At 33.9% G+C, this 23,249-nt stretch overlaps 1 protein-coding gene across 1 annotated transcript; it reads left to right on the top strand.

The window, feature by feature from the left end:
* Positions 1 to 1,207: 1,207 nt before the first annotated feature.
* Positions 1,208 to 21,098, top strand: LIPJ (lipase family member J). The gene is made up of 11 exons (XM_023225149.1): positions 1,208 to 1,291; positions 1,708 to 1,832; positions 4,906 to 5,017; positions 5,716 to 5,836; positions 8,284 to 8,482; positions 9,009 to 9,118; positions 10,628 to 10,764; positions 11,130 to 11,276; positions 16,721 to 16,792; positions 19,766 to 19,837; positions 20,799 to 21,098. Exons 2-11 carry the CDS (start codon positions 1,774 to 1,776, stop codon positions 21,030 to 21,032), a joined length of 1,263 nt encoding a protein of 420 aa, XP_023080917.1. The 5' UTR covers positions 1,208 to 1,291; positions 1,708 to 1,773; the 3' UTR covers positions 21,033 to 21,098.
* The last annotated feature ends 2,151 nt before the right edge of the window (positions 21,099 to 23,249 follow it).

Raw genomic sequence — 23,249 nt, 5'->3', positions numbered from 1 at the left:
ATTTAACATTTCAAAGAGTAATTGCCAAAAAATGAATTCACTACTTGAGTTCAAGCCATCAGGTTTTTTCTTTTTTCTTTTAAGCCAGTCAAATTTAGCAGTGGAGGGCTGTATACCAACTTTAGTGACACTAATGTTAACAAATTCTGATAACCCACTACCATCAGACCAGTTCAAGCCATCAGTTCTTACTTGAATTATTACTGTAGCTTTCTAACTAGTCTTCCTACTTTCCAGTTCTGCACCTAGCTTCTAGAAAAGTCATTACCATCCTCAAAAACTTTCTGTAGCTCTCAGTTTCATACAGAATTAAGTTCCACTACATTAACTTGGCATAAAAAATACTCAATAATATATTCTCATCCTACAGTTATCACTTACTTTTGTATCTTCATTTGTTCTGTGCTATGGCTAAACTGAATTTCTTTCTTTTCCTTGAACACGTCCTCAGATTTTCCACTTATCTATGGCAGAAGAAAACCTTTACTTACACTGTTCTCTGTGTATACAGCATCCTTTTGGACTTGCATCTCCTGTAGTTGTGAATTCTCATTAATACTTCACTGTCTTTTTGCTTTCTCCCTGTGATCATACGCTCTTTCAAAAACAGTTGTCCAGAATTTTGGATTGCCATGGTCATCAAATGGAAGTGGCCACAGCGGTTTGCAATTTCTCGTTACGCCCCAACCTCCAGAATGGGTTACACCTGATTTCACAGTTAAGCGAGTAATGGGTCCTTGGTTGACTACCTAGCAGTAATACAGCTTTCTGGAAAGGTAACAATGACTAGATGACCTAGAGAAAATTAGGATTGCAAGATAGGTGAGACAGTCCCCATGTCTAATATTCATTTTTCCTAGTCACCATGACCTTTTCCCTTGACTTTTTTCCTATTCCTGATCTTTTCGAGGCTGACTCCTTGAATGACTTCATTCAAATCAGCTTAAAAGTCACCTAAAAGAGGTCTTCTCTAACCACTTGACCTGAAATAGCCACCCAGTGCCTCCCTATTCCATTACATGATGGAAAAATGAATGCTTTATTTTCTTCATCTCAATCCCTTTTAGAAGTAATCTCGCTTTTTAACCTGTTTACTTATTTATTATTTATTGTTTTTCTCCTACTAGAATTTAAGCACCAAGAGGACAGAAATTTTGTCATATTCAATACAGTTTCCCTGGCAACTAGAATCAAATTTAGAATTCTCAGAGACTATGAGAGTTCACTATCTGTTCGCTAGAAGATATACAAGACTTTTGAGGATAATACTTAAATCAAGATAGGCCATATGGTAATTCAGTTAGATAATGATCAGTGACGTTGAGCTTTTTTTCATATGTTCATTGGCCATGCAAATGTCTTCTTTCGAGACCTAACAATACTTTTAAGACTGTTGCTTCTATATTTGAACTCCTTTAAGTCATTATAGACTGCATAGTCACTACTTGTTGCTGTTATTACAATAACTGCCAGACAGAAAAACAAATCTACTTCAGACTTTTAAGGAAGTTTCATATCTTAATAATTTTAATTGCTTCTTAATGGACACTAGCAGGAAACTATCACTGACAACTTCTGTAGTGGTTTTCTCATTTTTGTCAAGATGTGAATGTATTTGGATTAACGTGTGGGAAAGAGGCTTGAAAAAAATAGGAAGCTGAATTTAATATTGTCTTGAGCTAAATGTTCTCTCTATTTGTTTTTTAGTATAATATGCTTTTTCTTAACTTTCCTATGACTACTTAGCAACTAGTGCTAAAAGAAACGCAATATATGATTGACTACTTTGAAGACACATACATTGGACACTTAAAATCAACAAAAGCAGAGAGGTATGATATAATACTTTTCATTGTTGTGTGTTGTACCTAGAGTCAAACTAATCATTTTAATGGCAGAAGCTAAAGAAACATAATTCTCAAGTCATCTTTTAGGAAATTCTATTGAATATTACAGATATTTGATATCTTCATATTTTGTTTAGGTACTTTTGCTAAATGGGTGACAGCTTTTAAAAATCATTATTTAAAGTTCTGGCAACCTCCAGTTTTAGCACTGTGGTACAAAACTGCACTTTTTACTCACTTTCATCTTTGACTGCCTTATGAAAGTTTGCCTCTCAGCAGAGTAAAGCACCAGTGATTTGCTCCATGGAATAGTATCTCACCAGGTAGCCAGCATGGATGGAAAATTATGGCAAGTAACTTAAATTGAAGTAATAATGATTACCTGCTCCATTAGGTACAAGGTTTACAGGCCAAGGTAATATTTTAATCTAGTAGTGGTGATTACTTCTATGATATCTTGCATGAACTTAATAGCAAACCATTTTATCCAAATTATTATTTCAACATGTAAGTATTAGAAAAATTATTGTTGAGATAGTTTACATTATCTTTTTTTGTAAACCTTCAAAATCCAGAGTGTATTTTACATGTATAAAAGATCTTAATTCTGGAGCTAAATTTGTATTAGACACACTTGAGGTGTTTTTGGATTTCATAAAATTTACACCTACAACAGCAGTTTCACATACCTAAATTGTTTGAAACATATTTAAAAGTTTCAGTAACTGAATTGACTATCAATAAATCATTTTCTCTTACATTTGCATGTACTATGACAAAATTATTTATCTTTTTTAGAAAAATTGATTAGACTTTGAAGTAAAAACATATCAACTTAAAAACTCTATTTCTCCAAGTTAAGTATATTTAAATAACTCATGTCAACTTAAAATTATTAATATCAAATTCAAGTTTGAGTTGCAAAGCAACTCTAAATTTATTAATATCAACTATTTTTCTTGTAGTTTTGTAGCCAATTTATATAAATGCTGTTTATAATTAAAATCTGCATATTGATTCATGTTAGAAAAATGTGTAAATCATTATTATTTTTGCATTATGGAAAGCTTTCATTTCAACGTAAAGTCTAATAGCTGTTTATTAAGGTAATAAATGAGCTTTTCCATTCAGCATGATATGGATGAAAAAACATGTCATCCTGCCATTTTCTTGTTTTCAGTTATGGATATTTGACAAGTATTGCTTTTGTTTCAAGACAATCTTGAATTGGGATTAACAATACAGAAAATCTTATAAAAATTTAAAGTTGTGTTTAACAGAAAAATATTTTACACTGCTTTAGCTTTCATATTAAAATTAATTTAAATAAAATAAAATATTTAGTTTCTCACTGGCCACATTTCAAGTGCTCAATGGCCACATTCTAGACTTCAGTGAACTTTTTTACTACTTGCTTTGTATGACTGATGAGTCATTGCAAATAATAAGGTTAATTTCATTCAGTTAATTTCATTTCATTTCCCATTGGTGGTTATTAGGAGTACCACAACTATATGTCAAAGGCTTATACTTCTGTGTTTCCTTTGTATAAAAATATTAAAATTTGGGTAAATATTTGAGGCTATAAGTTGGGCAGTCATAACCTACATGCCTGGAACAGTCCAGAGTATGCCTATTTTCCCAAGATAATTATCAATAGAATTTTATTTTAAAAGGTATCTTGTTTCAGATGATAGTCTATACATTCCTTCTAGATATAATGCAAAGCATTTTAAAACCTCAGCTAGGAAGCAAGCAGTGTGTAGTAATACATGTAGTTAATACATGTACAGACAGAAAACGTATTGCTTCCCAAGCTATTTCCATATACTTACCTGAGACAGCCCATGAGGACAGAGGACTGAGTAGACTTGCTGCCTGCTGAGCACTTTTCCAAGAATACAACCAAAGAGGAGTATCTAAATGTGATTCCAAATGTTGTAAAGTTTTTCCACATGCAGTTAAATTAGCAGCTCTTGCTCTTCTCTTTGGTAGAAGATATTGGTAATGCTGTTTTAAACTTTGCTGTTGCCTTCAATGAAAACCAAAGATATTATACCAAATATAAACACTTGGACCAAAGGAGAGAAGTACAGCTTCTGTAAATTAGTTTTAAGTTAGAAAGTGTTTTTTAAAAAATGAATACATTTTAAAACTTTCAGAGCTACATATTTTTTTTTCAAGTTATCAGTGCGCTGGAAACTGGACTAATAAATATATAAGAAAGACATATCAATTATGTGCATGTAAATTATGTCCCTAAATTGCTTTTAATTTGTTCTCTTGAATAAGGAGGATTGTTACATATTAATGTCAGCTATATGACAGGCATTACACTGATACATCATATCGCATTGATCAGATTTAAGTTTTATAACAATCCTGAGAAGTAGGTGTTAGTTGCATTTTGTAGGCAGGGAAACTGATGATCAGAGAGGTTAAGTAATCTGCTTTAAGTCACCTAGCTAGTGAGTGGCGAAGGTAGGGGTCTTATAATCCTTGGATTATGTCCTTCTAGATATAGTGGTTGTCTTATTATACAAGGCTCATAAGATTAGTAAGTCATGCTTTTGGGGGGAGAATCTGGATGGCAGCCTCTGTGGGTCCCTGGTTTATTGTTTTAAGAAAAAACTTAAGAGTTCTGCCTTCGTAGAATTTAGGAGATTCAAAAATCACCTATCTGTAAAAAAAATAAAATGAGTTGCTGAATGAAAATTATCCAAGCGTCCAAATTTACCCTTTCTTTTAATTTGTAATACATGATAAAGCTCTCAGAATTGGGCTGAGCAATACTATAATGGAGACTTCTGAGAGGGAATTTATCCACAAAATAGGGTAGCCAAAAAAGCATGGACTTTGAAATTAAGCAGTCCTGAATCTGAATTCTGACTGCCAGTTATACATTGTATGGTTTTAGCCAAGTTAATTCTTCGAAGCCTCTGTTTTCTCACCTGAAAACAGTAATATTTCCTACCTCACAGAATTACTTGCTGCAGTTTTATAAATGGTATAATTTGCTGCAATTTTAACTGTGTAAACATCTTTCTTTTATATATAGGTCCCAAATGTGGTATCTTTTCACAATGATGTATTTTATCCGAATTCTTCGAATTACCCATGGTGTCTTTCAAAATCAAAGATCTGCGAACCCTGAAGCAGATATGAATATTGTAAGCTGTTAGAAAATAAATCTGTACTGCCGAAATAACAGAGAATGCTACTCTTCAAATTTGGAATTTTAATTTAATAGATTTACAGTCAAATGTACATATCTATATTCACATTCTATATGTTAATGTTTCTCATCTGCTATTCTGTAGCTTAGTTTCTCCTTCAGCCTTATTCTATCTTTGTAATGAAAAATGTGTAAATATATTCATACCTTCACATATTTGAAATATATATTCATATATATGAGGGTATGAATATATACCTCCTTCTCTATATATTTATATATATACAAATTTCAGATATAAGATTAGATATACACATAGATATGCAAACATTTATGGATGCATGTATATTTTTAAATTGTGTATAGGTGGGTAGGTAAAAGTATGAGAGACTAGTAGTTAAAAAAGAAAATATTCTTGAGATATCTCTTTGAGGGTGGGGTTTGTTTGTTTGTTTGTTTGTTTGTTTTATTCTTTCAATCCCTAGTATATAAAACTGCTGCTCAGTAGGTGTTTAAAAAATATTTATTAACTGAATGAATCAGCAAATTAGTGAAAATAAAAATAGATAGGCCTGAGGTTGAGAGAGAACACCAAGGTTCATTATCACATAATGCGTTAGAAATGGCAAACCATTCAACTTTATTCGATAACAATTTTATGCTAAAAGATTTGCTTTTTTTTTTTTAATCTAGAGCCAGATTATTTCCTACTGGGGCTACCCTGATGAAGAATATGATATTGTAACCGAAGATGGTTATATCCTTGGCCTTTATAGAATTCCTTATGGGAGGACAGACAATAATAAAAATCTAGGTAATATTCAATTGAAGGTGGATTGGTGACCATCTGGGGCCTGAAGTTCTTAATTGTTCTAATTGATGGAGAATGTAGGACAAGAAAAGCACCTTAAGATTAAGTGAATACTTAACTTCCCATGTATCTTCCCACATGCCACAAGAAGAGACACGCAAGAAGATACACTGGCCTTCTGGTCACAGAGAGGTTGTGATGGAACACAAGCTGTTCTTCCCAGGTTTCTTTCGTGGATCACTTGGCTCTTACATGTTGATTCTCTAGAGTTTTCTTTTTCTGATGAGAAATTAGAAATGCTGTGAAACACAATAACATTATTATGCTCTAGGTTTTGAAGAAAGGCTGGTGCAAATTTCCTTCTTCGTCTTTATCATTCTCTCCTCTAGAAACAGCAGAGAGATGAGGTTGATAGCAGCCTCAGGGCTCTTTATTCCAACACTAAGTACATTTGAATCATCAGAGTGTGGTGAAAAATGCACTGGAATTTGTTAGGAGATCTGGGGTGTAATCCTAGATCTGCCACTCACTAGTAGAATATGTAATGGATTACTTTTGCTTATTCATATAATTACCCAAATAAAAGCCAAGTATTTTCTTTTCTCCTTAGCTTTTCTTCCTGAAAGAATGTTTCTTTCAGAAGGAAACAGAATGTGAAAAAAATAGAATGTTTCTTATATTATAGGGCATCCTCTCAAGTTATTTTGAACATTAAAGTACACTTCAGAGAGGATATTAATTTGAAACGACCTTAATTAACATAATTTTGCGTATTTATAAAGGTTACACCCAGTAGCAGAAAATCTTAACTTAGATTTTATATAATAATAGTATTTATCCCCCAAGCTAAGACCTCATTTTGCAAGTACTGTATTAAAGATTTAAAGATAATTTTAAAACACAGCAAGTGCCTTAGAGTGCTCTAAAGGCAGAGTCTGAGAGAGGGGTTCAGGTACATGTGACCGATTGGTGAAATACTGTCAGGAGGCAGTAATGTGGAAATTAGGATAAAGTAGGGTAAGGAGTTAAGGAGTAATATAATATGACTCAGCTTGGGGCTAGCTAAAAAATGATCTCAGAGAAGTTCAAGGTTCCCATAAAAATTACACTACAGAGGTGGTTCCACCTTGAGATTAGAGAGCCAGCTTTTTGTGTTCCTATGTCAGTTAATCATTGCCTGAAGGCTACCCCTAGAAGGAGGTGTGATCTCTTAGGTGAGGCAGTTCCAATTTGGCCAAGAAAGGAGCAACAGTAAGCCCTTAAAAAGCAATACGAAGGCCATAACTAGTATTCATAAATGTCCTCCTCCACCATCCATTCTGGGTTTCTCTACCTCTTAGCTAGCCTGCCTGATGAGCAATAGTAAACCCTCAAAAAACAACCTAAGGCCATAACTTGTACTCATAAACGTCCTCATCCACAATCTATTCTAGCTTTCTCTACCTCTCAGCTAGCCTGGCTGATAGGGTAAGCTAGGCCCTCATCCCTAGGGGGCTAAGATATTCATATCAGATGATGGTTGTACTTGTTCATGTACAGTTAAAAACGGGCATAGAAGTAGGAAAAGATGACCCAGTGGATCACCTGAAGAGCAAATGTATTTCTCCCTTTCCTCATTTTGTATCAGCAGACCTACTTTCTTATGATGATAAGGGTCAATGAACTTCCTGGTCTTCAGTAATGAAGAGCCCACAGTGACCAGGCAGTGGTCATAGCTTTAAGTTTGTTAGGATGCTTATAGTGCCTTGGTGGTAGCATTTTCTCTCTGGAGACCAGGGCCTCTAGAGATGTAGAGGCTGAAACTGTAAGAACAGGTCCCTAAGTGGGTTCCTAGGAGTAATGGCAAGCTCTTGTTCCTCAGACTCCTGTGTTCTACTTACTGGGTTATCACAAATATATTCTCGCCATCTTTAAAAAATGTACAATAATTCCTGAAGGATAGTGCCCATGCTTACAGAATGTCATCTCTCAGCTGGATTTTTCCTGGCTGGCTTTTACTGAGCATTCAAGGGCTTGTTTCATTTTTCTATCAGATTGGCAGCCTCTTGATGGGAGTTATATGGTAGTATCAGTGGATACCATTGCCATGTGCCAATGGATATGTCAACTTTGCTATGTAATTGATCCCTTATTTAAAATGTGTTACTTAAAATGTGTATGAGTGCTCGAATTACTATAAAATGTTTGATTATTCTCTTTCACTAAAATGTATATATTTAAGTGTGATGTGACCTAATTGCTCACTTGGTTATTTGAAAGACATCCGTTAGTGAACTGTATTAAACAGCTCTGTCATACAATGGGATTAAATCTTAGTAACTTACCCTACTTATGAAAAGAATTTTTAAAAACTTTAAACTGTCATGTACTAAAAGTTTGAATTTCATATAAGAGATTTTCATATAGATAACCACAACATTTATAAAGAATTTTCTACATTTATTTTTCAGCTCAGAGGGTTGTTGTATACTTGCAACATGGTTTGCTTACATCTGCCAGCATCTGGATTTCCAATCTTCCCAACAATAGTCTGGGCTTCATTCTGGCAGATGCTGGTTACGATGTGTGGATGGGAAATAGCAGAGGAAATACCTGGTCCAGGAAACACTTGTACCTGGAAACGAATTCCAAAGAATTCTGGGCTTTCAGGTACAAATAAAATGAAGTAACATTTCATTTTATAAGTGTATACAAATTTTTCATTTTGAATGAAATAAAATAAAATTTAGGTCTTACTCTTTCCACAATTTAGGACTTCCCATAGACCATTACAATTTGTGTGAATTTTGGCTTGAAAATTAAAGAGTACTTGTGTGATTTTGAGTTTGTTACTTATGTTTCAGCAATAATCTTTATTTCTTACTTAGTACCTTACTGACCAACCCTATCCTTCCTTTGACTACTCTTCTACTCTATAACTCATATATTTTGTCTACCCTATTCTGTTTTTCATATACAAACACCCTCTTTATAAGACTGCCTTGTGATTTTATTTCCTTGACTTTGAGTTCCCACAGAAGTCTCTATTTAGAAGATACATTATACCATATAACTTCCTGATTAATAACAAAAGACAGTAGAAAATTGCCTTTATTCATTCACCTATTCATTATTTTCAAATATTAACATAACATTAGTAGAAAGTGCTATTTTTATTTTCCTCTTTCTTTTGTAGTTTTGACGAGATGGCAAAATACGACCTTCCAGCCTCCATTGATTTCATTGTGAAGCAAACCAGACAAGAGGAAATATTTTATGTAGGCCATTCACAGGGTACTACTATTGGTATGCCAAGAAAGATTATTGCTAGTATCCCTTAATTTCTTTGTTAATGTTGTGCATATACTTGTTAAAGTTGTAGATAAGCTTCAAGACCTGTAAGTAAAACAAAAACTGTGAGATAAACATAGTATAGCAGAATGTCCTGGAATCTTACATGCTGCTTTGATCCCACATGGAGTCTTCTCTAGTCACAAGGAATTCATTGTAAAGACAAGGTTGGTTGTGGTTTTGTTTGTTTCAAATTGTATAAAAGTTGGATATCTATGTTATTTAAGATCAAAGTGAGATTGCCACTATTATGTGTTCTACAAATAGAACTTTCACATTATTTTTCCTTTCAAAAATGTAGCATAGGATTTTATGAGTGGAAAAGATGAAAATCTATGTATGTTTTTGCATTTAGGACTGATCAAACTTAAGAAATGCACAAAAATCAGGGAATTCTTTCTATATTTAAACATGACTAGAAAAGAACTTTAATCAGAACTCTAATGCCTGTCTAATATATAACAACTTTACTTTCAGAAATAAATTACCTATGACCTAACATAATTCTCTTGCATGGTACTATAAACCTCTTTACTCATGTTGTTCTACTTTGCAGGGAGAAAAAGCCATCTTATAATAGAAGCTAATATTAAGTAAATCGTTTCTAAGCTGAAGACAATAATTTTCTTATAGAAATAATCCACTTCCTACTACAAAAAGCATGTTGAGTAACAATCTAATCCCATTTTCTACAGATCTTTTCTCTGACATGTATTAACCATATATGTGACTTTTAGTCCAAATTCTCATCAACTATTCAATTATCTAAAGCCAGGAATGCCTGAAAATGTAGAAATAAGAAAAAAATGAGTAATGAGTGTCGGAGCTTGTTGAATTATCACATGATATATAATTCTTTGGTTGTTTGGCTTCTCAGAACCTGACCTAAATGAATAAATAATAAATAAATAAATAACCAATCAGAATATTGACGTGTAAGTAGATAGCTTGATAAGACGGCAAAGGGAAAATGACTATTTTCACATTAATGCCTCAAAACTACCAATAAAATAAGATGCTTAGTATCCTCTGTATAAGATGATAAGGAGTTTTAAAATATATTGAAGATAAATGTTAAAACAATGGGACATTTATTGAGCCTGTCACCTAAAGTGTAAAATTCACCTGTCTGAAAATTCACGTTTCATTTTCACCATTGCAAGTTATAAAAAATGTTCAATATTGCTCCTGATTTTTAAACTATGATGTTACATGTCTGATTTATTGCTGAAGTGTCATTCTTTATGGTCTATACATTGTAGAAACCCGAATTATCAGCATTATATTATGACCAATGTAATATAATATACTGGGTGATTTAAAAATGTTTGATAGGTGAATTAAGAAATAGTTCATTGTTCAGAAAGTATTTTTGAACTTACTCTTATTCTCCTTGGTGTCATCTCTTACATGCTAGTAATTGCTTAAGAATAGCTTACTAATTTATATCTTATTTTATTTTAGGTTTCATAACATTTTCTACTATACCAAAGATAGCTGAAAGAATCAAAATATTTTTTGCCTTAGCACCAGTTTTTTCCACAAAGTACTTAAAAAGTCCTTTAGTTAGAATGACATACAAATGGAAGTCAATAGTCAAGGTATGTTCTACCTTTATTTTATGTCATTGATAACCCAAAGTGATAATTTTATGCTTTCAAATAAGAGATCTTGACTATATTCAGACAACCACAAGTATGAATTAAAATTTTTGGTTTCATTTACACTAGATTCCTGCCTTTGTTTCTACAAAGGAATACAATTTTACTTATTATAACTTTAGAACCTCACTGTGAGAGGAAATCCAGTGGCCAAACCACCCTGCTTCCAAGTTTTTTCCTTTATTTGAAATTTTCAAACTACTGTGAGATAATTTGTTTGGTTTTATACATAGTGAATTACGACAACATTTCTTTAGTACTTATTGTGGTCATCCAAATGTGGATAAAATAAATTTATTTTACAGGCTTTTTCTGGCAACAAAGAATTCTTGCCTAAAACCTCATTTAAAAAATTTGTTGGTTCAAAGCTGTGTCCACTACAGATTTTTGATAAGATTTGCCTCAGGATCTTGTTTATGATGTTTGGATATGACTCAAAAAACTTAAATATGGTAAGAACAAGTTGAATTTGAAATATGTATATTTTTCAATATTTGAAAAGTATAATAATAATAGTGCTTGTGTTATACCTTGTGTCATTTTGTGTTTCATCCACATACACTAGTTGTCAGATTCTTAGCCTATCTGATTTTATGACTATATCAACATTGTACAACTAACTTGCATTAACATGCTAGGATTGTTTTACTTGCATATTTGTCTTGCTGTCTGTAAATATTAGAGAGCAGCTGATGTGATGGGTATCTTTATTGACCTTTGCTACTGGGTATTAGTCTCCTGAGACTTCTAAGATTTAGGTCCTCTTCTATTCAGTTGTTTCCTGTAACTCCATAACTCCTCCTGCTGGCTCCTAATACTCCTTCCCATCCTTGTTGATCTTTCCATAATTAGAATTAGTGCCTGCCAATTATCTTTAAGTTTCTAGCTTTTATCAATACTCTTGGAGTGGGAAACCATTGTAGTACTCAAGGTACTATTACCAAAACCTTTGGATTGATTGTGTATAGGTTCTCTTAAGGATATAGGCATTCATTCTAAGCATTTCTCATCACATTATTTAAAGATGCAGATTTGGCAGAAGCAAATGTGCCATTTGGACTAGAGGTTAGTTCTTGTACCTGGACCTTTTAAGAGCTTCTCAAAGAGAGCCAATATAGACATTCAGAGAAAGAGAGGTATTCTCTTAATTCCCAAACACACTTTTATGCCACAAGGACATGTTTGTTGACTTTGTTGATTTTGTTCAACCTTATCTTATTTTCAGAATGCTATAAGAAACTCAGTTCTCATCTTTTCCACCCATAAAGATATGAGCAATGTACCTTCTGCCAGAGAAGGCAAAAAGTATTACTTCCATATTCCCTCTTTTTCATATTTTTCTGTTCATCTAGTGCTAAGCACCTACTATGGGAGGCCTGGAAGAATCATAAATACAATGTTTATTTTTACTTATCCATTCATTCTATGTTTTAGGTAGTATATTTGGCCAATTCTATATTTTTTGTAATTATAATGTGATGTCTCTGAGAACTCTTTTTTGTGTGTAAATTATTAGAAAAGCTTATACCCTGGTTTCCTAGCCTTCAAAACTGTGGCATTTCTTCTGCAACAGAAGTTGACAGTGTTGTAGATTGTAATATGACTGTGTCTTAATTTAACTGGAATTGTAGGAAGTTGGAAGAGAAAATTTTCATGCACACTGTGTTTGGAAATAGTTAATTGTGAAACTGTGGTTCAGCTTGAATCAGTCTCTTGAGCCTAGCAAGATCTGTGGAGGAAGTAGGGTCTGGCTTAAAATTGTTTGCTTAGAGCCAGTATGAAAAAACAAAAAAGAATCTGGTAGTTTGTAAAAAGGCAGTGAGTGGAACCTGACCGATGTCACTCGGGTGTGGAAAACCAACCAGAGAATTGAAAGCAAGTCGTGAGAACTGAAAGCAAGTCATGATGCAAGGAAAAACAGATGACAAAAATGCTCACAATACTTGGAAAATGTATCCTCAAACAACCAAAGTTTTGACCTTGTCCAGGTGTTATGATTTTTTGATGATGATTTACAAAAAGAAATTCTAACTCTTATGAAGGGAAATGAGCCTGAGATATCTGAGTACAGCTGTCAAGGGTGTGTGGTTACTATTTAGGTCCCTTTCAGGAAGTGGATTCCTTCTTATCTTTCTGATAAAGGTGAAGTAGAGACTCTGGTAAACATGTCAGATTGCTCACAGATGGGCCTGACAGGTGTTTATGAAAGCTACTGTGCACTTCTTCATACGGAAGGATGAACAGAACAATGCAATTTAGGTTGTATAAGCCTCTGACCTACATTAAGGTAAACAGTAGTGACCCATGATGGAAGGAATATCTGGAGTGTACCAGAAAACTAAGCATTATATTGGAGCTTATTTCAAACACAGAGAATAATTATAATTAGAGGACATAATAAATATCTGAGTTTTAATTATAGAATGTTTCTGTTAAAAATTTCTGTGCAGGCTATTTAACATTGTTCAGTCAGAACTTTATTTTTGACAGTTTCAAGTAGCCTGAATGGCAATGAAAACAAAAGAAATTTTCTCTTTTTTATTGAGGTACAATTGACAAAGAAATACATTGTGAAATAATTGCCACAATCAAGTTATTAACACATCTGTCACCTCACAGAGTCACATTTTTGGTGAGAATGCTTAAGATCTATTCTCTCAGCATATTTCAAGTATTCAGTACAGTATAATTAGCTAGTCACCATGCTGTACATTAGGTCCTCAAAATGTATTTACTATATAACTGAAAGTTTATGCTCTTTGACCACCATGTCCCCATTTTTCCCACCTGCCAGACCCTGGCAACAATCATTTTACTCTGTTTCTATGAGTTCATCCTTTTATCTATTTATTTAATATTCTACATAGGAGTGATACCATAGAGTATTTGTCTTTCTCTATTTGGCTTATTTAACTTACTAATGCCCTTCAGGTACATCTATGCTGTCACAAATGGCAGAATTTTTTTTCTATGATTGATTAATATTCTACGTATATATATGTGTGTGTATGTGTACACATACATACATATATACATACATATATACATATATACGTACATATATACATATATATGTGTATTAACAATATTTTCAAATCCATTTTGACAGTCTTTGCCTTTTAATTGGATTATGGTATTTAGTAAATTTGTTTTTATATAATTATTAAGATTAGATTTATGGCTATCATCTTGCTATATGCTTTTGATTTGTCCTATCTGGTGTTCTTTTTATTTCACATTTCTTGACTACTTTCGTGTTTCTGAAATACTTTTTAATACTTTATTTTATCTTATTTTGTTACAGCTTTAAAAATATTCTTTATTATTCTCTTAGAAATTATAAAATGTATCATGTATTATTACTTACATTAAATTTGTGTTTATATCCACATCCTAAATAATGCAAAAACTTTATACCAGTTTAACTGGGATTCACTGTTTGGGATACACTGAGCTTCTTTCATCAAATTTAAACATTCTCAGCCATTAGTATTTCAATTATTTTTTTTCTTTCAAAATATTGGACCACCTGACAGTGGCCAACATCTTTCCTTGCTCTATTTTTGTGTGTGTGTGCTTAAGTTTGAATATTTTATATAGTTTTGAATTTGAGTTCAATAATCCTGTCTTTTGCTGTGTGTAGTCTGCTTTTAAATCCATCTAATAAATTTTAACGTTTGTATATTATATTTTTATTTTGAGTGTCCATTTGACTATAAAATAAATTCTAATTATCTGTTAAAATATTCTTCCTTTATGACCATTTTAAACTTTAAAAAATATTTTATTTAACATATTAATCACTTTATTTTAAAGCTTTTGCTAACTCCAATGTTTGCAGCATCTCTGCATCTGCTTTTGCTGATTATTTTATGTCCTTACTGTTGGCTGTGTTTTCCTGTTTCACTCTGTGACTAGGATTGAATGCAAGGTACTGTGAATAGTATGCTGCACATTCTCTTGGTTAAATTACTGTCTTAGTGCATTTTGTGTTGCTATAATAGAATACCCAAGACTGGGTTATTTATAATGAACAGAAATGTATTGGTTCACACTTCTGGAGGCTGGGAAGTCCAAGATCAAGGCACTGACATCTGGCAATGACCTTCTTGCTGTGCCACCACATGGTGAAAGGTGTAGGGCAAAGAAGCAACAATGAAGCAAAAGGGAACCAAACTCACCCTTTTATTTTATTTTATTTTTTATTTTTTTTGAGACGGAGTTTCGCTCTGTCACCTAAGCTGGAGTGCAGTGGTGCGATCTCAGCTTACTGCAACTTCTGTCTCCCGGGTTCAAGCAATTCTCCTGTCTCAGCCTCCTGAGTAGCTGGGACTTCCAATGCATGCCACCATGCCCGGCTAATTTTTGTATTTTTAGTAGAGATGGGGTTCACCATATTGGTCAGGCTGGTCTCGAACTCCTGACATCAGGTGATCCACCCACCTCGGCTTCCCAAACTGCTGAGATTACAGGTGTGAGCCACTATCCACAGCCTCAAACATACCCTTTTATAATGGCATTAATCCCATCCATGAGGGCAGAGACTTTGTGGCTCAATCACCTCCCAAAGATCCCACCACGTACCACCACCACAATGGCAAACAGCAGGAGTTTAGGAGGGAGCAAACATTCAAACCATGGCAGTTACCCTCTCAAGAGTTTTGGCTCATTTAGCTAATTGTCAGTGCCCATTTTTAGATTTTTTAGGGTTGGTCTTATTTTATTCACTTTTCGTTAATTCAGGAGACTACTTCTGGCAATCTATGGCCTTTAGTCCAACTCCATAGCACCCACATAGACTGATTTCTGTTTCCTCTGCCCAGCAAGACTGCCATACTCTATTTGGCTCTAATTCCCTGCACCGTATTGGAAAATGTCCACAGGATGAAAGTTGGGATTAATGAAAGGTTTGCTTGTTGTATTTTTATTCTCTTCAGGTTCCTGTCCTCTGGTGGTTGCTTTACAGTTTCTGTAAACCTGAACAATTGTTTTATAGTTTGCATCTGATAACATAAAAAATATTTGTGAGAGTTTTTAAAATAATTTTTGTCATTTTTGCTTGTTCTTACATGATACCTCTCTCTTCACATACTTGCTTTTCTTTGACTGAGTAGAGTTAACCAATTTTGAGAAATTTTTACCAAGAATTGGAATAGTAAGACAGGCCTTTTCTTCTTGTGGAAATAAATCTTGCTTGCTTTTTCAAGGCACCTGAGGTCACTTTGAGATCAGTACTCTACATGTCTGGTTCACTGAGGTTCCCAGGGACTATCTAGGCAATGCAAATATAGATTGCAGATTAACATCATGGCTTTACCTTGAGCACTATAGAATTTGAGGCCTTTATAGAGAGTGTTTCTTTTTAAAATCTTTCAACTTTGACAGGCCTTAGACTTTGATTTTTTTTTTTTTTTTTTTTTTTTTTTTTTTTTGCAACAGCTAAGGTCTCAGAATGGAACTTTACATTCTCTGTGACTGACAACCTTAAACAAAGTGACTTTAGTTCTTTGTTTGTCTTTGGGGGTTCTTTATTTCTCTCTTCAATTTATTTTAGTAATTTACTTCTATCTTGTTAGTTCTTTCATGCTTTCAAAAGGTGTTTGTGTATGTGTGTGTATAGGCCTGTGTCAGTCACATTTGATTGTTTTCAGTAGGGTGAGTGACAGATCAAATAACTTAGAAATTCAATAATGGCGTCTATATTAACGTGAAAATTGTACAATTGAATAAGTACATTTGTATATTTAATTAAAATATAATTTGATGATTTGTTTATTAATATTAATTTTAAAATAACCTGATTTTCTTGAAATAATTTAGTTCAATAAATATTAAGAGATTATGCTTTCTATGATTCAACTAATGTAAAAACGCTTTTTTTTTTTAAATCCCTCAGAGTCGTTTGGATGTGTATTTTTCACACAACCCAGCAGGAACATCTGTTCAAAATATGCTCCATTGGAGTCAGGTATAACTGCTGAAGTGCATTTCAATATAATTTAATTTACGCTACTCATGGTTTACCTCATTATTCTAGGGATCATACCATGGCCATAGAGTAATAAATTTATAAGGATAAAATAAAATTATTATATATTTCTATAATTCCTTATAGTTTATAAAATATTGAGGCCAGGTGCAATGGCTCACGCCTATAATCCCAGCACTTTAGGAGGCCAAGGTGGGTGGATCACCTGGGATCAGGAGTTTGAGACTAACCTGGCCAACATGGTGAAACCCCGTCTCCACTAAATACAAAAATTAGCTGTGTATGGTGGCACATGCCTGTAATTCCAGTTACCTGGGAGGCTGAGGCAGGAGAATTCACTGGAACCCACGAGGTGGAGGTTGCAATGAGCCAATATTGTACTGCTGCACAGAGTAAGACTCTGTCTCAAAAATAAAGAAATACATAAATAAAAATAAAATGTTAGTATCATAATTTAATAAATCCTCTAAACCTAAGTAGTGTTACAGCAATATAAATATCAGTTTTACAAATGAGAAAATGTTACAACAGCAGACTAGGGATTATCTAGGCCATGTCCCACAATTGACTTGCCCAATGCTTGAAAACTATTCCACTTTTAAAAATCTGACTGGAACACAGTTAGTTATCCTGATGCCTACTCTGAAACACTTTCACTAGACTGCACTTTCTCCTCTGTTAAATTGTTAACTCCTGAGGACCATGAGAAGTTTATTCACTTTTGTATTTCCAAGGCCAACAGTTCTTAGCATATAGTAGATACTCAACTAATATTTGTTCAATTAATGATATTGATACAAAAAAAAAAACTACGGTGAATGCAATCTTAATGTTGAAAACCAGGATAACATAGTAGAAAGAACACTTTTCTCAGATCAAAAGACCAGAAATTAAAACCTTTCTCTGGACCTTAGTGGCAGGGTGACATTGAGCATCTCATTTAATCTTCCGGAATCAGTTTCCTTTATTTTTAAAGTGAAATTAATAATTATCTGATTTAACTAAGAAAAATATTGTAAGAATTGAAAAGGCTAATGATTATAAATGTTCATTAAAGTTAATAAACACTAGGTAACTTTAAAGTATGGTTAAGATATTGGGTAAGGCTTTTTCATTTACAAAAAGTTTAAATCTATAATGTAATTGATTTGATATAACTTACTGAAAACATTTATTGTAACTTACATTTAGGTAAGATAAGCTATACTTTATTCTCTGGTGATGGCTAGACTAGAAAAATCTAAACAACCTTTGCAATTATTTATCCATTGTAACAATATTTATTGCACACCTACTATGTGTCTATACTATTCTGTGTTCATGGGCTACATCAGTGAACAAAACAAGAACTCCTGTCATCCTCAAGCCTACATATTATTAGTAGGTATATAGATAATAAACAGTAACCATGTTAACTTTAAAAACTATTATAATGTGTTAGAAGGGAATAGAACAATGGATAAATTGGGATAAAAGAGTAGGGAAAAGGTATTAGGCATGCTGAGAAGCGGGTTGTACTTTTGAATAGAAAGGTCAGGCCAGGTTTTAGTGAGATGGTGACATTTGGAACATGGAAACTTAGTGAAAGGAGGCAAAAATAATGAGTAAGACAGGGATCTACATATCATTGTAAGGACTTTGGCATTCACTCTGTGTGAAGTGAGTAGGCACTGCATGATTTTGAGCAGGGAAGTGATATGACATAGTTTACAGTTTTAAAAGGAACACATTGGCTGCTATGTTAAGTAGACTATAGTAGGACAAGAGTGAAAGCAGTGAGAGAGTTAGAAAATTACTGCAATAATCCAAATGGGAATGACAATTGTTTGGACTGATGTGTTGACAGCAGAGATGGTGAAAATGAAAGGAGTCTGAATAAACATATGTATATCATGAACCTGCAGGCAACAAGGTTTAATGAAGGACCCTATAAGAGGTGAGAGAGAAAGAGAGTCTTGGATGATTCTAAAGTTTCTGACTTACATAAGGAAAAGGTAATATTGCCATTAAAGGAGATAGGGAGGTTTGATGATGAAGGTTTTGGAGGAAAGGTAAAATAAGTTTTAGGTATTTAAGTGATGACGTTGAGTAAGCAGTTGTATATAGGAGCCTAGAATTTAGGAAAGACTTACAAAAGAAGGTAAACGTTTTGAATATAAATGACATGTAAAGCCAAGAAAGTGAGAATACAAAAAGCCAGGGGTGAGAATGCAAATGAAGTGAGTATAGACAGAAAAGCAAGATCCTTTTGAGAAAGGATTGGGTACCGAGATCGGAAAAGATTAACAGGTCAGGTGGCAGAAACTAAATTGGCTAAACAAAGCTGAAAAGGAACAGAAAGTAAGAATGAAGATCAAAAAATTGTGGTATTCTAGAAGTTAGGTAAAGGAAAGATCTCAAGGATGAGGGAATGAACAACTATGTCAAATGCTGCCAACAGATAACATGAGGAAATTCCTCAGAATTGATCAAAGTGTTAGAAATGTCAAGGTCATAAGTAACCTTGGCCAGAAAGTGGTGGGGAGGCTATGAGTGTAAAGGGGTAAAGAAAAAAGTGACTTCTGGGACAAACTCTTGAGCCCTATTGTTCGAAGCAAGGTGTTTTAGGTGGGTGTTATCTTAGTCTTAGTGCAAGACATTCAGTGTTGACCTCTGTTGAAGAAGCTGAAGATTTGAGGAAGCCTGATGTTACTTCTCCCACAAGAGGCCCTCCTTTGGGTAGAAAAAAGCCTTGGGTATAAATGGAATTATTTCTTTAGATTCCCCTGCCCCAATCTCCAACCCCTTCCATTTATTTCTCTACTCAAAGGAAAAGAAGAACAAAGAAGCCCACCTGCATAAATACCAGCAGACCCAGTACAACGGGGGTATATATGCATTGCATGCTTAACTTGCTTAGCTGCCACGGTAATGAACACATGATACGGTCTTATTTTTTTGTTTCTCTTTCAGCTTTTAAATTCTACTCATTTGAAAGCTTATGACTGGGGCAGTCCTGATCTGAACTTGGTTCATTATAATCAGGTACATAATTCTCTATAAAAACTCTCTCTCTTCCTGATTTTTTAGATAACTTTTCTATAGATCAAGGATCAACTGTAAATCCCCAGAGTACAATAACACACTGATAAGGACCAGCAGATGAAGATAATATTTATTTGGATACATATTGTCACATCCAACCAAAGTGGCTTTTCCATGTTTTCTACGTATTTTAACAACAAATATCCTAGATAAGTCTAGAAAAGTTGACAGGCAGTAGAAGAAGTCAATGTCTCTCAAGAGGAAAAATACTGTGTTTTTTTATATCCATAGCTTTACACTTGGTTAAATAAGAAATAAAAGGCATAATATATTTATTGACCCTAAAACCAGTTATGCTATTTAAAAAGATGAGAAAACATATATAATAATTAGGAAAAATTTGAAGTCAATGAGAATGTGGTAAAAATTGTATAATGACAAAATTATTGAAGTACTAGAACCCAAGTCTGTCTGACTTCAAAGTTTATGCTTTTCCTCCATACTTTTCTGTCTCAGCTAAACTCCAGGCTGATGTGATCTGTTCATATAAAAGTCTGATCTTCATATAAAATTTGAAGATCAAATTCAAAGAGATCAGAGTTGAAATGGACTGCCAATATTTATAATTTATTGACAAACATATTGACAGTAATACTGCCACAGAAAATTGACTTAAAATATTTCATATTTTATAAATAGTACTGAAATTATCTCTGTGAAGTGTTTGAATATTTTGAATTAGAACAAACTGTCTAGATTTATGTATAACTTATTTTCAACTAAAACTTGTAATGCCTATTCATACTTTCATACCTTTGTTTCAACAGGTCCATTAAGTTGAATCCATTAGATTTGACTTATTTTAAAACAGTATTTAACTCATCATTTTAAACAATTAGTAATTAAAACCTTCTAATGTATCATCTCCTATGAAACTGTTTTTTCATTCATTTATTTTTAGACAACGTCTCCATTCTACAACGTGACAAACATGAATGTGGCAACTGCAATTTGGAATGGTGAAAGTGACTTGTTGGCTGACCCTGAAGACGTTAAAATTTTACATTCTGAAATCACAAACCACATTTACTATAAAACTATTTCTTACTACAATCATATAGACTTTTTGTTTGGATTAGATGTCTATGATCAAGTTTACCATGAAATCATTGACATTATCCAAGACTATCTATAAAGAACCATGGCGCTGTGTGTTTAAAGATCTATATCATTCCTAATGAAATCCAATTCTTATTTTTTTAACTGTGTATGTTCTTTCATTTTAAAAACTAAAATATATAGCTTTTCCGTCTATATTCTCATTGACCTTAGGCCCTCCAGTCATTAAATCAGTGTCATTTATCATCTCAGGGGCAATGGCAGATTATAAATCAATCTAAGAAGCCTGTTGAGTTTCAAAATAGAATTTACATAACTTATATCAAAAACAATAATCTTTAACATTTTCAATTGCAGTAGATAACTTTTTAAGAAAGTTTTTTGCAAAAGTACATGGGCTTACATATATTATAAAAAATAGAGTTTTGAGAAATGCTTGATGATATGAAAGCTAATGTTCCTCTATGCTAAATGAAGAGTAAAAACACTTTTCAAGTTTTATAAAGGAGTTTGGGGAGAAAAGAAAAAGAAAGAGAGCCTGGATGCCAATGCAATATTGCTGCCTTGTGATCATTTCAGGCAAAGTCCCAGATGTAGGGAGATCATAGAAACTGTTGAGGGGCTGTGCCTCACTTCCCAGAGTGTATAGCTTGAGAAGAGGAAAGTTGCCTGTCCAGCCTATTGTGTGTTAAGAGCAGCAATGGTTGAGTTATATTCCTAGGTAACTAGATCTGAGGCTGGACTCATAAAATATTATGCACTGTAGCTTCGTGCCTATAAGATCCAAGAATTTCTTATATATGAGATGTGTAGATATATTCAAGAGAGTACTAGAAGATGGAAAGAGAAATAAGATTTGGAATGAAAGGATACTGTCAATAAATGCAACACACATAATAGGAAGCACGGACTGTGGCAAGACAATGGGCATCACCAGGACATGTACACTAAAACCTCTCTCAAAATTGCATGCAGACTTCCTGTTTCCGATTTATCACATAAGAAGATTGGAAGTCACCACTCAGTCCAAACAACAACAAGAACTACTAAAGGAGCTCTAAATCTTGAAACAAATCCTTTGAGTACACCAAAATAGAACCTCCTTAAAGCATAATCTCAGGTCCTGTGAGACTATATCTTTCCTTTGTCAGACAAAACAAACTTTAAAGCAACAGCAGTTAAAAAAGACAAAGAGAGACATTATCTAATGATAAAAGCCCCATTCCAAAAGGACAGTATCACAATTCTAAATATATACACACCTTGCACTGGAGATCCCAAATTTATAAAACAATTACTACTAAACCTAAGAAATGAGAGAGATGGCAACACAATAACAACGGGGAACTTTAATACTCCAATGACAGCGCTAGACAAGTCATCAAAACAGAAAGTCAGCAAAGAAACAATGGACCTAAACTATACCCTATGACAAATGTATTTAACAGATATTTACAGAACATTCTACCCAACAACTGAAGAATATACACTCTATTCATCAGCACATGGAACATTCTTCAAGATAACCATATGATAGGCCACAAAACAAGTCTCAGTAAATGTAAGAAAACTGAAATTATATCAAGTACTCTCTCAGACCACAGTGGAATATTCAGTATTTATGTGGTAATCAAAATTGGATGTTTTTAGAAGCTAGAGTAGTTGCAGGGTGGTGGAGGGGTGGTGGACAGAGGATTTAGCTGTAGAGAAAAAGACCTTGTTTATTTGGGGCAGTAGCAGGCACCATTTCACAAAAAACTTAGCATGTTTTCTAGTTTTTTGTTTTTGTTTTTGTTTTTGTTTGTTTTTTTTGTTTTTTTTTTTGAGACGGAGTCTCGCTCTGTCGCCCAGGCTGGAGTGCAGTGGCACGATGTCAGCTCACTGCAAACTCCACCTCCCGGGTTCACGCCATTCTCCTGGCTCAATTTTTTGTATTTTTAGTAGAGACGGGGTTTCACCATGTTAGCCAGGATGATCTCGATCTCCTGACCTTGTGATCCACCCGCCTCGGCCTCCCAAAGTGCTGGGATTACAGGCGTGAGCCACCGCGCCCGGCCTGTTTTCTAGTTTTCTAAGAGAACTACAGGAGAGAAAGGGAAGAATAGGGGGCTAGGTGAAATATAAATGTCTTCTCCAGGTGGGAAATGTTGTAACTATTCCTGAAGATAAATAAGCATAACATATGACTCCCAGTTCTTATGTCAGATCACAGGTTTACCTAGTGAATGCTAAGTGGTTGTAGAGAACAGAAGGTAGCATAAAGTAGAGATAGAGGCAGGGAATGAAAAAAAGG

The sequence above is a fragment of the Piliocolobus tephrosceles genome, chromosome 9, assembly GCF_002776525.5.
Source record: "Piliocolobus tephrosceles isolate RC106 chromosome 9, ASM277652v3, whole genome shotgun sequence".
NCBI classification, from domain to species: Eukaryota; Metazoa; Chordata; class Mammalia; order Primates; family Cercopithecidae; genus Piliocolobus; species Piliocolobus tephrosceles.
Note: the sequence above shows the minus strand (reverse complement) of the source record. Positions and strands in the feature narration are given on the sequence as shown.